A 17295-nucleotide genomic window follows, 5' to 3' on the forward strand; every position below is an offset into this window, starting at 1 on the left:
TCTGTGGCACTGTGCTTCCGTAAAAATTTCCACGTGTTCTCAACGGCAAATCTCACGGCTCACAGAGGGTTTTAGGAACCTTCTTGGGCGAATGACGACGAACCAGCAGAAAACGTGTCTACAGCACGCTGCCGCCAGCCTCTGCAACGCTACAAAAACGCGATTTCGCAGCGTGCAAGATGGACGTCCGGTGGCCGCACTCGCGCTGCGGCGACCAAGCGGGGATGCGCGAACCAGCAATTGTCGTAGAGATCAGTGGCTTCATCCGTCTGATAGAAGTCCTAAATCTAGTATGTCGGTAACTCTTCAGCGTCCCAAAAAATAAGGTATGCAGAAGGGTATGCACTTGGGCTAGTTGGTGATTCATGTCTGTGAGGGTAAAAGCGCTAAAAACAACGGACGACTAAAAGAAACGAACCACACAGAGCGCTCTGTGATGTTCGTTTTTTTTACTCGTCCGTTGTTTTTAGCGCTTTTACCCTCACAAAAATGAGGTATGCGCCGAGAAACTGAGGGAAAAGAGGAGACGAGAGCCCGCGGAGACGTCGGAACGCTGAGTTCTGATTCGAATGATTAGTGGGTAGACCTAAAGCTAGCCGCTTTTGTCTCCACTGCGCTCGCCAGACGCGTTAGAACTAGTGATGGACCAAATCTGCCGAACTTCAGATTCGGCAGAGGTCGGCAAAGATTCGACAAATATATATCTGCGCACGCACGAGAACGCGAGGGGGCCATGGATTGCAAATGGATGCCGTGCGGTCGTGCAGTTACCATTGTACAGTGTAGTGCAACCAGCGGTTACGGTGAGGTGTGGAGTAGGCAGCACGGTAACTGTGCGCTTGTGAGCCCTTGCGAGTGTGGTTCTACTAACCAGTAGATTACGCAGTCCACTGCGCAAATTTTCATTTGATATTTCTAGTGACGGAACGACTTGACTAGCAATGAAGGGGCGATGCAACGATTTTTGCACTTTGCTCAAATACCGCTGAAAACGGATCCCTGACGTTAATGTCTTATGAAACACGCGTTCGTTTTTCACCCCACGCAAAAAAATCCCAGAAAAAAAAAAAAAAAAAAAAAAAAAAACGAGCAGCGTTCGCTCCCTCAACTCGCAGCCAGAAATCCTTATCAATTATATACGTGCTCTTGCGGTCGAACACAGCATTTCTGCCTGCCTGTTTTGTATACTGTGAGTGTTCATTTTTTTGTTGTTATTGCTTGTAATGTCCAAGGAGGTGAAAATAAAGAGAGAATACATGCAAGCTGTAGATGACTGCCGACGAAAAATAAGAACGGAGATGTGAGGTGAATTTTATCAGAAGATATTCCAAACCTAGAACTTTAAGAGACTCCTTATTGAGTAAGAAATTAACTTATATCTAAACAGGGTTTTAAATTAAATAAAAAAATACTTGTCACTTTCACCGTACCAGCTTATTTGTCCGCTCAACACTTATTAAAATAACAATTGAGAAACCTCAACTTGTTCCAGATCAGCAGGTCTCAAATGTTTATTCATTAGATCGGGGGTCTCCAAACTTTTTGGCTAAGGGGCCGGATTAGTGATCTGTCGCAGTCTCGGGGGCCGGGAAAAAGGAGTGAATATAAACGAACAAACACGAAGTGAAGAAATATAGGTAGGCATTTAAACACAGAAATTAATGTTCAAATAAGCGTGTAAAAGAAACCCTAAGGAGAATGAATACATATACTTCAGTTTGAAAGTTAAAATTTAGCAAATTGACCCCGTAAGTGTTACGTCACCGCTCCAAACAAACCGTTGCTAGGGGCGTTGTAATGGACGAATACATACATGGGAATGGACTCCACTCCGAAACAACGATATGTCAAAACTTGGACGTGGAATTTAAACGTGTAAAAATGATAGATAAAGGAAGCCTAGATATCACACTTACCACAACAGAAGTTTGCCGAGAATCGGCTGTTTCTGAAATATTTGCGACGGCAACTTTCGTCCTCGAGACAGTCTCGACAAGCTTGTTGCAGACGACTAGGGCATGACGGACGCAGACGGAATGACTGAAGTATGCTGTCTGCAGCAGTTTGAATCGTTTGCACAATGATTCGATTTTGATTTTGTACTTTTTTGAAACATGGCAGGCCTAAAAAAAACTAATCAGGTTTATAAAAACGAATTGTATTTGCATTTGCATCTCTCGCTCGCCGACGCCGCGACTCCTCAGGGATATATTAAATTTACATATACCGAAAGGATCATATCTTGTAACCCTGGACGTGCCTTCATTGTACACGAACATTCCACACGACGACGGAATAGCGAGTCCTAAAGAAAACCAGAGAGCCCAGATGGTCACGTCATTTCGACCCTGACAAGGCTTGTTTTAGAACTAAATGCATTTGAATTTAATATTGAATATTTTAGACAGGTTAGCGGTACCGCAATGGGCACCAAGATGGTACCCAGTTATGCTAACATTTTTATGGGGAAGTTAGAGTCAAACTTTTTGTGCGATTACCCATTAAAACCACTGCTGTAAAAAAAGATTCATAGATGATATATTTTTTTATCTGGACACACGGCGAGGCGGACCTGCAAGACTTCATAGTTAATTACAACGCTGTCCACCCACACATCCGTTTCACTCATACTTACTCCCAAACGGACATTAACTTCTTAGACGTGACCCTTACAATAGAGGATGGGAAATTAACAACAAAGCTTTATCGCAAGCCAACAGATCGGCAACATTACCTTCATTACAAGAGCGACCACCCACGTCACTGCAAGCACAGGCCCACCGTTTTAAACGCATCTGTTCAAACAAAAATGATTTTGACGCGAGCGCTCAAAGCCTCAAGAACGTGTTGAGACATCAAAAATATCCACCACGTGTAATTGATAATGCGATCCATAAAGCCAGAATGCTGAACCGCAGCGTTCTCCTGGAGGACCGTCCCCTGCAGAGCAACACACACCGCACAAATCTGTGTCTCACCTACAGCACTAACTATCCTAACGTAAATAATATTTTAAGACGACACCACAACATGCTCGAGCAAAGTGACCGCCTAAAACGCGCATTTCCCTTCCCACCGGGGGTGATCTAGAGACGATCACGCAACATCAGAGACACGCTAGGAAATTCACGGTTAAACTCTACACCGGGACACAACGAATGCAGGCCCTGTAATACACTGCAGTGATTAAATTGCCTACAAATTCAACAAACAGACACAGCCAAAAGCGCGCATTCGCAGTACTCAATGAAAATTAAAGGGGAACTGACATGCAACTCTTCAGACGTAGTGTGCTTGCTAGAGTGTAGAGTATGCAAAATGCAATACGTAGGACAGACCGAGACAGCGTTTAGACTACGCTATAACAACCACAGATCTCACTCTAAAACTAATCCAGGCCTCCCTCTTTCAAAACACCTCCGTCTCCCAGAGCATTCTTTCCATGAATTATCTGTGACATTACTGGAAACTGGATTTAGATCAAACCGGGAGTGCGAACAGCGAGAGTCATACCTCATATAGAAATTCAATACTATAGAAAAAGGAATAAATGAGAGTCCAGGAACACTTGCATCAGTAAGAGCATTAACCTAGACTACCTTTTCATTGTGGTACTGTATTTTCGACTGTAGTGGGACCACGTGATTATTCTATTACGACTCCTATATTGTGGATGTTATCTTCTATGGAACCCTGCTGTTCCCGTGCTTTTCTTTTACACGCGTGTTTCATGTTTCATGAGCCACACCTCACAAACGTACCCCCCCCCCCCCCCCCAAACCCCGTACCCTCTCTCCTTTTTTTTATTTTATTGGAAGACCGGGAAAACATGTTTTTTGCGATTTTTTGCTTTTTCGGTTTCCTTGACACGCGCGGCGCCCCAGGGGTGACCGTCGCGGGGATGCATAGGCTCCTTGGGGGCCATCAGCCAAGAAGACGTCGCTGTTGTAAGCGCTCAAGCGCACTTTGTATTTCGCCGCCCCGCAGGAGGAGCGGGCTCAGGTCAAGTTGTTTGCTATGTAGAAACGCGTACGTTGCCTACACCTTTCTTTTTTCTTTTTTGCAGTTCTGAATTTTTTTGCCGTAGCGATATGCCCTCACTTGTAAGTCATCTCCTGACGAAGCCGAGTCTCTCGGCGAAACTGTCGATTAAACTTCCGCTGTTTCTTGCTTCTCACCGTGAGTTTTTCACTTCGTTATATATATATATATATATATATATATATATATATATATATATATATATATATATAACGGGCATGGTGGCGGGAGGCCGAAGGCGTGGGTATAAAACTGAGAAGAAAAAAACCCTTAGTGAAAAACAGCAACAACGGACGATTTAATCTTCGACGTTTCGGCCGGAGTCCGGCCTTCGTCAGGAAGGCCGGACTCCGGACTTCGTCAGCATATATATATATATATATATATATATATATATATATATTCAGGGTGTTTTTTTTTTTTTAAGCTTAACAGATTTAAAAGAAAAACGTGAGAGTTACACTTATGCCGCTTGTGGAGGTGAGTTATACGGCCAGGGGGACATATTATAGGGGGCTAATCATAACTATCGGTCGTCTAATTAATTAAAATTTGTTAATTAACCTTTTACTTAATGAAAATAGACATATTGTTCCAATTAGAAACTTGCTCAGCGTCATCGAAAATCACTAAATCAGTCATTTTCAGAAGGACTTTCGGCGCGTGAGAAGCGTAGTATTGTACTAAAGTTACCGCTCGTGGAGCAGGTACAAAGCTGGCGCTAGATAAGAGACGGAAAAATCGCGCGGGCGCCTCATCGCAACCGCTAGCTTTGTACCTGCTCCACGAGTGTTAACTTTAGTGCACTACTACGCTTCTCACGCGCTCAAAGTCTTCCTGAAAATTACTGATCTAGTGGTTTTCGATTATATTAGATTAGATATATGCTATCTTGTGAAGTCTATCGGGTTCGAACGAAATGCGAACAGCGGAGCGCGTGGCCTACGATACATGCCCTTGTTGCCTCCAGGAAACCCGGAGGCAACAAGGAACTGATACATCTGCAGAGTGGAAAGGGGTCTGCGAAGGTGTGCGCCTACTTCCGAGGTGCATCCAAAAAAGAGCACATGAAGGCTCCCCTCGCAGTCCCTCCCTCCACTCCGCACACCGTGCAGTACAGCCAAAGCTACAGGGGAGAGAGCGTATGTCTTCCTGTTCGAGAGGAGGGAAGGGATGAACGGGAGAGAAGGGCTGGGATTCCCCTGTTCCTCCTTTCCCTCCTCTTGAACCGGTCGGGATCCACTCTCTTCCATGTAGCTTTGGCACGGTTTTAGTTTGCGCAGCATAGTGACCGTCACGTCACCGATTCCTGCGATCCGCACCTCGTCCGCGGACGCGCGGACTGATAACGTCGAGCCCTTTTTACTAGCGGAGTTTTGGCGGGAGATTGACTTGTAAAGCGTTTAGTCTAAAAATACTATGTTTTCCTGTTTTTTTTTTTTGTCTTTTTTTACTAATAAAACAAAAATGGCACATCGTTGTGTTTTGTGCGTTCGCTGGTTCATTTTGTCGTGCAATTGTTGGTTCCACGCGTGAAAGAAACTGCAGAAACTTTGTCCAGCTGACGACGCAGATTCCGGTACTCCTCCGGATCCACGTCAAGAAGCTCCCGTCAAAACTCGTCCAGCACGCCGCAGTAATTCTTGAATTTCCAATCAGCCTTTCACCAAGCAAGACCTTTCTTGTGGCAGTGGTGTACCTGAGCGTTGTGCACGAGCGCTCCGCGTGAAGGCATCTCCAAACTCACCTCCGCGATCCCTGAACTTCGTCGCTTTTAAACCAAAGCCTTCTCGAGCAGGACGCATGGCTTTGTCACTGTCATTGCTTGGGTTAGTGAAGCTAGTGGCGCTTCGCTCGACGCTTATCACGGTATTATGTCTCGACCTGTACATAACAGCGGCGTACTATTCTTTATCGAGGTAGCAAACGTCGATTTGTCTTTTGGACAACGGTGCTGCACGGTGCGATGTTGGAGTTTCGCGGCACTGTGTGGTGGCGAAGAGGTTCGGTCCGTCCTCGCTGGCGTCTGCTCGTCGTCTGCCTCGTGTGAATGCACTTGGGAGACGGACGAACCGTGGACATGGTCGTCACGTCATCAACCCGTCCGCGAATCAGACTGTCGTGTGAATCGGCCAATACCCGACAGTGCACGCTTCAAACGCCAAAAGTATCGCTGCTTCTTTAGACAAGCACCCCTTGTAAGAATTAGTTTGCGCGGCGTATGAATAATACGCAAAACTTCCTCTTTTTTTTTTCTTTCTTGAGGTGAAAACGAGTATACAGCTGCCCGCAAATAATTCGTCGCGATAACTCCTTGAATGACATCGATAATATACATTTGCTTCTGAATGCACTTCCGAGCTCGCCTGCTCGGCCTTTCGGCGAATATCAACGCGATAAAAGATTTTGCACACGCCACGGCAGATGTGCAAGCTTTGTAGAAGGATCAATGAGTTCAACACCCGTCCCTAACGTTGATGTCGCACTTTGTATGCTCCTTTGCATGTCTGAAGTGCAGCGCCGCACAACCCGTTTCGTGGTGAAGCGCGTCGAAAATTACCTGCGCTCTAAAATGAAGCACCGGCCCGGCTCCCTTGCACTGTCACCATCGAGTCTAAATTTCTGCACTTGACGGTGTCATAACCGTTGTGACTTGGAGCTATTTCAAGGCGAGCCGGTTCTTTGCAGTTCCTAAACTACTGCGTAGTGGCGTTAGGGCTTTGGTAATCACCTCACAAGTTCCCTGGAAACTTGAGCGCAGAATTATGTTTTCATGCACGTTTTTTGTGAGTAGGGGCAATACCTGCTTTTTTGCGCGCTCCCATCTAATACTTTTCTATGGGAATAGACCACATGCAAAACTAAAAGCGCCATCTAGTGTATTCATAACCAATGATAAAATCTCCGCTATATTGGGGGGTTTCTGTACCGATAGTTTTCCCCGAGAGACAATGGTCCCGTTAAAGTGAGAGTCGTAAATCTAAAATACGATCACGTACTGCAAATCCAGTACGAACCTTTCAGACAACGTCTTCGGTGGAGACAGTTCCCTGGCCTGGATGGCCCAGTTCACTGCTTGAGTGACGAGTCTTGCGACCTCATTGCTGACAATTCCTTTTCCAGAATTTCGTGACCATCCTTTTTCTCTTTGAACCAAAACTAAGCATCAACCCATTGAGATCACAAATACATTTTCCTAATATCATGAAAACCCAGTTAAATGCAGATGCGCCTCGTCCACTTCTTGACTATAGTCGGTTACAGGTCAAGAAGGTAGGAGAAGCTCCTCCCATAAGCGGTGACGCGCCTGTTTCAAATCTCTCCGCAGTCGAAAGAAGAGTTCACTGGAAACGCTCCTTGTTCTGCTTCAATGGATTCCCACTTGTCTCCGATCCCACTTTTCCAGAAAGCGACCTTTGTATTCATTGAAGGGGGAACCGAGCCCCTGAAAGCAGCCTTTGTATCCATCGGAGGGGGGAAGCTAATCCCCGAAAGTCGTATTTGTTTCCGTCGGTGGGGTAAAACTCTAATCTCCCTCTCGTGGGTTCCACAATGCTAGGTCAAAGTCGAAAGATAAAGCAAATATGTAAAGAAAGGCAAGACCCTCCTCGCGCGTTGGCCGCGACGTCACGGAAACAGTGGGACGCCATTGGATGCGGAGGTGGCGGAGGGATATCTTATTCCCTTTGAGGGGCATTTGCCGCTACCTTCTTAACCTGTAACTGACTATAGGGTCGGCCGCACGTAAAGTTGTTAAGAATTCTCTCGAGTAAATTGGGCGTAAAAAAAGAAAGACCTCATCGTTCCCAGCATGTAGTACGTGCGGCCGAGATGCCAGACACTTTTCTTTTTCTCGCGCTACCAAAGCATGGCGCTGATAGCACCATCATCACACTTTTTCCCTCTTTAACGGTAAAAGATAATACCGTCCTGAATTCTAGACACAGGATCACTGCAATTTAAAGCTTGTAATGATTCACTGGCTTTCTGGTTCGCAAAGATCGTCGCTTCTGCGGGCTTTTTTGGGGAAGCTGGTAAAATCTGGAATGAAGCTTCTTGCGTTTGCGGAGATCCTGTGCCACTATGCGCTTGTTTTGGCGTTAGAAAGTCTTTGCTGGCGAAAACTTCAGTTGTCCTTCTTTGTTAAGCGGAGGAGTCACTTGCTCCGTGCTGCATGTTCTCTGTTGACAGAGGTGGAAGGCGATGATCTTAAAGGTGATCCCCATGACGTACGACATGCGGTCGTTAGAACCTGCCGAGACTTCATCTTTTTTCCTGACGACTGTGGAAGTGGCAGGAAACCCACTTCGAATGGAAATTGACACAGAAACCAGCGTCTCCATTATCGGACAAAGGTCGTTTCAAGACCGATTTCCCGAGCTTCAGTGCGAGCCTTCTGACGTCGTCCTAAGAAGTTATCGCGGTGACCTTTCTATAGGGTCCGAAGAAAGGTCGCCGTGTCCGTCTGATTATTGAATAAAAAAGCAACGCCACCAAAGCATGGCACCGATAGCCCCATCATCACAGACGGCGCTGTGGACAGCCTCATGAAACGGAGTATTTAAGCATATAAAGCGAAAAATAGGGCCTCTAACCAAAAGTTTAATAAAAAGTAAACCCGACGTTTCGAGATCAGTTCGATCCCTAGTTCACTGGTGATGCTTTTTAACGGAACCTCCTGTCATTCCCAAAATGTTGTCTGTCCGTCCGTATATTTTCCGCTAAATTTAGCGGGACAAATGACGTCACGTGACCTATACTTCAATTTAGTTCCCCCGCTAAATTTAACGGGAAAATTCACGTCTTTGGACCCAAACATGAATTCAGTTTCCCTGCTAAATTTTTAGTACGTGCGAGGGCATTGCTGGAGTCATCAGCAAGACTATACTTTGTTTCACTTTAAACGCAGCCAAGTGTACGAGCTAGTGGAACCAATCGGACAGCGCAAAAAAGACGCACCATCATGGTGTTCGTACGTTTCTGTTTCTCGCCCACGATTCGACGCGACTCGGCTCATAACCTCAGTCTTCCTTCTTCGGCATCGACCACGGCTCAGCTGCTGCCTTTCCCGAAGCTCCAGGCAGACGGTTTTCTGGCCAAACCAACCGGCGGTTTCTGACACATCCGCCTGTCCTGCCTTAGCAGGACAGGCGGATGTGTCGGAAAGCGCAGGTTGTGTGTCAGAAAGCGTAATAGCTGTACACTGCACGCGTGGCAGCTCAAGCAAACCTCCAACACCTGTTCACTCCAGAGTGAAACGCGAGCCCTTATCGGTTGCCAGCCGATTACGCCGTGTCGGCCATTCCGCTTCGCTTTTCTTGCGGTTTTCTTTTTTTTTTTTGCGCGTGGTCGGTACGGAAAGACCCTTATCGCTCAAGTAGAACATCACAACGAGAAGGGAGTTCACAATGTGCGTTCAACGTCTGTGCCGCTGCTGTCAGTGTCGTTTGGTCAACGCTGCGCTCCGTACGTCGCTCATCTTGCGCCCGCGGGATCGGAAACTTTGGGATTGCGGATTCTGACGACTTCTGCGACGGGTGCTGCGAGAGTGTGAACTTCGTTTTGTGCCACGTACGATACGATCATGGCTACGGTTGCGACTTCGGTGTCCGTGGACACTGAGGCGACTGCGGATGGTGAGGAAGGCGCCGACGACGAGAACACTGCGGATGACGAAAACGCGGATGACCGTGAAAGAATCACGGATTGTGAAGCCGCCGCAGGTCGTGAAGTGCTCCCTGTGGATGAAAAGATCGTTGATGTGGCTTTCGCGAAAGAGGTCGGTACTGCTGGTGGTGAACCGACTCAAGACGACAGGTGTGACGACCTGGAAACTATTGGTGACAAATCAACTAACGATGATAAACCAGCGGCGGCCTACGAGGAAACTACTTCGGACACCTTTGAATGTGATTCTTGCAGTGTAGTACTTGCGGAAGATGTGGGATTTGCTGGTAACAAGGCAGTCACAGAGGAAAAAGTTGCGACGGTCGACGAGAAGCCTGTGAGTGTAAGTGTTGCGAGTGATGTGGGGGCTGTTCGCGACGTGAGATTGGCAAGAAGCGAAGTAGTCGAAGACGACGAACAGGCGCTCGATGAGGCGGTTTCAAGGGACGTGGAAACTGGTGATGGCGAAGATGCAGCGAGTGACGAGACAGTGGACGACGAAACAAGCCTTGAGGATCGGGATGTCGTTGCCGACGAGCCAGCTGACATCTGCTGGAGCGATCTGGTTAAGAAGTAAGTTTTCGCCTTCAGTTTTTTGGTACGAGCGTTCCGTGTTGACCACAACGATAATCACTAATTGTTTCCCGCTGATAAAACATTTTTTTTTTATTTCTGTAACCTGGGCATTGTTCCACAGTATCGCATGCTGACAACAACGTTCTCTTGTGACTATTTGAAAGTGATTACAGCAACAAGGAGGCGATTAGAAGATCGGTGAAAGTTGTCTAGGGAAAATTGAATGATGCACAACCACCTTGCACAGCTGGGGACAGGCGGGACACAAAAAATAGGACTCCCTCCCTCGTGGCTCCGGCCTAAAGTCTGAACCCTGTCTCCCAGTGGACACGGTCATGAGGTTTGACCAGAGGGAAATTGGCGACTCCCTCACCGGCGGGAAAAGGCGGCAGGTTGATGTTTTTAGTTTCTTTGCCCGATATCCCAGACTGCCTGGTGATATGGGGGAGAAAATTGGCTTGGATGTGCGGGAGGAATCATATATATTTGTCCTTTTGACTTGGGATAGGTGGCGCAAGCTACCGCCCGTTACTAAGAGTACAGCAATTGACAACCATGCATCCATCGGTTGCTGACGTTTGGGCGTAAAAGAAGGACCATAACAAGTGTGTTTGACCAACACCATCTAGAATCATGAAGGCCTCCGAACGCTCCACACTTTCTCCATAGAACGTCATCAGGGTCGGGTGGCGCCAACTCAGCAATTGGACCCGAGCCCGATGCCGATCGTCCTTCGACGTGTTGATTGGATACGAGGCACTGCTGAGCACTGACGCAGCACTCGCATCCAATTCGTGTCTTCGCTTGATCTTACGGTTATGAAGTCAACATTCAAGTTCACAGGCTTTGATTATTCTAAGTGGCGTTGGTTTGACACGTCTGCGAGCAGTGTTTGGGGGTTCGACGTCGCTCTAATAAAAAAAGAGAATCTTCGATGACAAACATTTCGAACATGAACGCACCATTGTTCGTTTGTGTCGTCTGTCAAGGATATTTACGCCAGTTTTTCAGCGCACCCTGACAAAACCGTGTAAATAACCTCGGCTTACATTTTATTTTTTTACCGACGTTGTGGCTACGAGAAATTAAAGACCTGCCCGGCGTTTCGTCTGAAATTTACGCGACGGCTCAACAGGATCACGTCACGACGAAACAAACGGTCTGGTCTTAGCTTTTTAATAGTTCCATCGCTAGATTCATTGACCTTTCTTCTGTTGGATGGCCTCTTTCTTATCATGTAGACTAGCATTCGCATTTTCATAGGAGCGCCTTATCTCTAAAGTGCTCGTTCTATTGTTTTTCTTTTTTTAATTATTTTTCAGTTATACGGCTATATTTAAAACGTAGCTGGTTTGATAGTTTCTTTGCGCACTGCGGATCTGCGTTGTAGGAGTTGGCATAGCCCTAAACCACATCAACACTATAAAAAAAAGTCCCCCCCCCCCTCCTTACTTCGACGTGTATAAACACACAAACAGGCTTTTGCCGTTGACTATTTTCTTCACGGCAATCCTACACTCGCGTTCACCTCAAGAACCGCAGTGAAAGAAGTTCGGCTTCTCGCGTACGTCATTACTTCCCCCGTTCATGTGATGAGTTATAGTCAGTGGTTCTCAACCATTGATGTTTCGCGGACCCCTTGTGAATCGGCGGAGAAGATGGAGGACCCCGCTCGTGGCGAGGAGAGGGGAAAGGTACAGGTTAAATAAAATAAGGATTTGTTAAATTGATATAACTAAGGGCTATAGTTGGGAGGAAGGGGGGGGGGGGGGTGAAGTCGATCTCTCTTATTGACATACACACGAGAAAACTCGCCTTAAAACTGAAACATTTCTTCTCGACCTGAAAAAATACATTGACTGATGAGGCAGGATTCGCGGACCCCTAGAACGCCTTCGCGGACCCCCATTTGAGAACCACTGAGTTAGACATATGTAGGCTCATCCGATACCATCTTTAGCCGGTATGTCATTGTAGAAGCGCGGCACACGAAGAGCGCGTAAAATTTTTCCTCTTTATGTGAGAGCGGGCATAGTACGTATTCGCTGCGGAACTTTGCGTTTGCTAACGTGCTCGCATTGCACAGTTTGTTGCAAATCTCTCGAAGCCCGTTGAAAATATCTAAAGATAGCAGCAGTCACGTGTTGGTTATCTGCGGTGAAGTATACAATTTTGATGGCATACAAGGAACCTATAGTGGTAGCGCGCAGATTGATAGCTTTCCTCGTCATTTATTAAATCCGTAGATAAATCATGACTTATTAAATGCTTCATGGGCGAGCCGAAAGCTGCTCTCCGCCATTCCTTCGGCGGCCGCTCTTAGAGCGGGGACTTTCCTCGGTGTGGCGCTCGGCGGCAGCGATTTCAACTCCCACGTATGCTATACAAAGGCTTGTCGGCTTTGTGCGTCAGCGTTATGGATATTTCCGACCCGCTCCAGGTTGCTAGCACACCAGAGCTCGGCGGGAAACGCCGCAAAGCATCCGTCTTGCGCCGCGTGCTAGCGGTCGCGAGGCGCTAGCACCATAACCGGACGTCACCATTAACCGGACGCCTATACCTCGTTGTGATTGGATTGATCTTGATCGCTTGATCGAATTCTCTTTTTTCTTCTGTCCATGTCGGTATGGACGGGTGGTGTGCCGGCGTTCGTTTGTTTATTAGGGAGTTTTAGTAGACCGTGTTTCCCCTAAGCCCTCCGCTACGAAGAAACCGCCACTGCGCCTGCGAGCCGACGGCCTTGGCTGTAGAGTTCCGGGTAGCGGAGGGGCTTAGCGGAGGGGGAAACACGGTGTACTAAAACTTTCGTAGACCGCGTTTCCCCCTCCGCTAAACCTTCCGTAACGAAGAAGCCGCTACTGCGCCTGCGCGCCGATGGCTGTGACTGTCGAGTTCGGGGTATCGTAGCGGGTTGTGGACAGCGTTGCGGGACGGCGAAAACGGTCTACGAACACTCCCTAATCAGTAATGCGTGACGCAGGTTAAAGACCCCGGCTGGTTGCAGTCGTACTGCACTGACCAAATCGCGTCTTCTGCAGTGGAAGCGCAAGTTTCCTCGTTTGATGCAACTGCATACTGAACGTGACTTTTTTTTTTTTTTTTTTTTGTAAATGGTTTTGTCATGTGAAAGCAAGCTGGATCGACTTTTATTAGAGCCCCTTATAGATAGGATGCTATGCTTGCACCTTACGTCATCCTTAGTCCGAATCTAGCGTAGACAAAACGTTAATCGCCGAGCACAAAATTTATTGGCGTAAAACAACACATACAAAAAAAAATACGGGGATAACGGTTTTGGTGGCGTAAAACCGGGGCCACACTGCTAATACATCATGCAAAAGACAGTCTGCAAACACGAGACACCGAAATATCTCTGGTTCGAATGCCCAAGTTGCCTCTTTGAACGCATTGCCATGCGGCATTCGAAGCAGAGATCTCGCGGTGGCTCGCGTTCGAATCCGTATGCAGGCTGCCTGTTCTACGATGTATGAGCAGTGCGACACCGACTTAACGGAACTCTGTTTTACGACGAAACTTCAACCGAGACATTAATAAATCGGGTTTGTGGGCGAGCCTCTAAAGTCAATATTTGGTCTCTTAATTGATAATCTCTGAAATGAAACGACAAAATTCAAAAAAGAAAATTATACTTAAAAAATAACTCGCACGCGTCGTTTCCCCTGCTCTGCCGATCCATGAGACCCGAGGTCTGTTTAAAAAAAATTGCGTCATATTATAAGCATATTCAACTATGTGGATACCGATAAGGTAAACACCTTAAATTATCGATGCGTATGGACGTGAAGATTTCGCCCGAGTACTGATATTTGTGGTGTCGTGTTCGGCAAACAGTTGTTAAAATATGCCGTCTCCAAGCGAGCTTTCGGAATTCCGCTGATGTAGAAATATCAGAGGTTGAATATGTTCTTTGGCTAATTTTAGTGTATGTCGTTTTTACCTGCAATCGTGGGGGGGGGGGGGGGGGGGGGGGGGGGGGAGGTTTGGTCATGCTTAATATTCAGCACTGCGGCTCGTTTGTGCCCTTACATTCAGTTTATTAAAAATTCAGTTTCTTTGCTTGCTCTGTCTGTCCCGCTGGCTATTTTCGTTGATGTTTTTCTCGTTTGCTTTTATACATAAAAAGTATCGTGTCGTTACATTAAATATACGCTTATCATAGATAGGACGAAGTTCATTATGGTCAGGAAATGAGAGATTATGAATTCAAGGACAAGAATGTTGCTTGTTTACAATGGCGAGCGCACGTCATTATGATGGCAATGTTAACGACATTAGTCACATCAGCAGTTCGGTTGATCCCCATATTGACAGTATTGTCAAACCATATTTTTTGTTCGGGAAACAACTGCCAGAATTTCAGTGTATAGGCTTAGGTACCGTATTTGCTCATCGGGAATGCGTTTTCATAGATGATCGTTACTATAATCTGTTGACTGCAGTAAAAAGAGCCTGGTTTCTTTTTAACCTTATTCCTTCAGTGTGTGAGTAAAAAGTGCGAGCTGGTGGCTTGTACCCAACGAGGTAGAGGGCCTTAGGGCAGTAAACTGGCAGCTGAAAGTGTCCCCCAATTGGCCGTCGCCATGTTGCATATTTTTGACCACTAGACACGTGACCTTATAGTTTTACGTCTAGATTTTAACGAAGTACCGCACACATAATTGCTTATTGATCGTTAATAACAGTACTGACGAGATAACTTATGTTTCGTTTGTTTCAAGTCCAAAATGTGCTTTTGCGACAGAAACTCGAGCAGCTTCGCAATGCCTCCGCTAGATTCCGTCAGCCGCGGTGCTGTATTTTGGGTTTTTATCGGAGCTTGACACTAGGGTGACCACCTTCCTGCTAGCGAAATGCGGGACACGCGGGAGGGGGGGGGGGGGGGGGGGGTATAGAGAAAATTTATTTACACGCACTCAACGAAACGAGGCTCTGTTAACACATGTGTTATCCTGTACCGTTTACACACTTCTTTCTAATTGTATTGCAGCAATTTAGCTCAAATAGTTTCCACTCCCAGTGATATATATTATTGAATGCCAAACAGGTTGTTAAATGTGCCGAAGTTGAAAACAGAACAATCGACTGTATCAGAAATCAATGCATCATATGGAAATAAGAAACAGTAAATCTTTTTCGGGTTTTTGTTTCCTGTCTACACTTACTTTTATCAACATGGCCCTACACAAATTTTTAACGTTATGTTCTTTTTCGACCAATGCAAATGTGGCGGTCTTCACTAAAAAAAAAAAAAAATCCACAGCAACCTTTTTACACAGCAATTAAAAAAATAATTACAATATTTTCCATTTAAACTTGGCGAGCAATTTTTCTTACAATATTTTGCCACCAAAGGGAGAGGCAAAACGGCGCATGCGCGTCGGGCCTCCTACAAGAACGACGGTCGCTTCCCGCAATGCTTGGATAGAAAATGGCGTACCATTTCGAGTCACACGATTACCAGCAACCTCCGTGTTTCCCCGTACCTCGTTGTTCGGCAGCACCATGAGTTGCGGAGTGAATTTTACGACAGTGTGAAATGCGGGACATTTTGATGATTTTCGAATTTCTCGCGGGACGCGGGACACGAGCCCTCAATGCGGGACAGTCCCGCGAGTCGCGGGACGGGTGGTCACTCTACTTGACACTGATTTCTGGGCTAACAGTGATGAAAAAATAGTTTATCATGTTTTTTACAGCGATCGCAATAAAAATCTCGGCTCAGTTTTGCGTAACCCCTTATGTAACACCGCCTATAGGGGTCCTTAAAGTTTTTAAATAAAGAAAAATAAAAGAAAAAGGAAAGCCTCAGGATTTGGTACGGTCACGTTTCAAAATTGTACAACATGGTGGCAGCCAGGTGAGGTTCAGTTTTGCCTGGTGAACGGGATACCAGTTTATCGGTCTAAGCCCCTCTACCTCGTTGCTTGTACCGGACGCTACCATACAATGATGTTTGGTAGCTTCCAAACGGCAGAAGCATCCATTTCGGCGTCGCCGTGTTCTAACTTCGCGCTCGCTGTGAAACGTTGCAAGACGCACTGCCGGCGGCGCTCACGCAAGCTAGGGGATGCTGCGTAGATCCATATGCTACTGATTAAGTTTTGGGGGTGGGGTTATTCAGGCTTTTTCTCCAAGGTGGAATTGTCATAACCCGCAAATAACTTGCTCTCCTCTTACCGCATCGCTGCATGTGCCCCTGTGGTCTTGAGTGCGGCCAGCGGTACTATAGTTCGGTGCTGTTGCTGCTGACCACTTTTCAACCGATTTCACTTAGTATAATTATCTGTCAGTGGTCTCTTGCTGAGAGGATCGACTCAGGCCTTTATGAAAACCGTAGCATGTAAGAAAAAAGAAGAAACAAAAGTGATAGCTGCAGCGCGGTCGCGCAATGCGGGTGGAGTAGTGCCGTCAAGATATACCCGCGAGGACGGAGGTGGGGCGTGGTTAATTCTTATATCCGCCGTGGTTGGCGCTGTGGATATGCCACTGACGACCGCCACGAGTGCTCCGTGATACGTGAAGGAAGTGGGTAAGCGCGGTGAAAGTTTCTGAAACGACCCGACACTACGCGTAGCAACTGGATACAGCCAAAGTGGGATTTCGTGTAACGCGAGTAATGTTTGAAAACAAGTGTTTGACGCAGACGACACGAAGACTCTCCCCATCTTCGCGTCGTTACTGGCGGGATGCCGGGGCTCCCCTCTCTTCTCGTGCCGCGCGGCCGACGGGAAAACCCGACTTCTCTCTCCTCGCGCCAAGAGGGAAAAGAAGAAGGGTTCGTGATTCTCTCTCCTCGCGCCAAGAAGGGGAGAGAAGAAAGGCTTTTCCATAGTGGCGGCGACCACAGTCAACGCTACGATTCGATGGTGCCAGTCAGGCAGCGCCAGAATCATCGCCATGGCCATCGTCGTCTTTGCGCGTTGACTGTCGCCGGCTAAGCCAATCACACAGAGAGAGAAGCGCAGGATCACGCCCCATTCACTGCGCGTG

At 46.9% G+C, this 17295-nt stretch overlaps 1 protein-coding gene across 1 annotated transcript in view; it reads left to right on the top strand.

The window, feature by feature from the left end:
* Nucleotides 1-9428: 9428 nt before the first annotated feature.
* Nucleotides 9429-17295, top strand: part of LOC120836005 — a 365572-nt gene continuing 357705 nt past the window's right edge. Inside the window, exon 1 of the mRNA XM_042286206.1 lies at nucleotides 9429-10281. Within this exon, the coding sequence (XP_042142140.1) occupies nucleotides 9626-10281 (656 nt within the window). The 5' untranslated portion in view covers nucleotides 9429-9625. The remainder of the gene's footprint in view (nucleotides 10282-17295) is intronic.

Source organism: Ixodes scapularis, unplaced genomic scaffold (assembly GCF_016920785.2).
Source record: "Ixodes scapularis isolate PalLabHiFi unplaced genomic scaffold, ASM1692078v2 PGA_scaffold7__128_contigs__length_106722199, whole genome shotgun sequence".
Lineage (NCBI taxonomy): Eukaryota > Metazoa > Arthropoda > Arachnida > Ixodida > Ixodidae > Ixodes > Ixodes scapularis.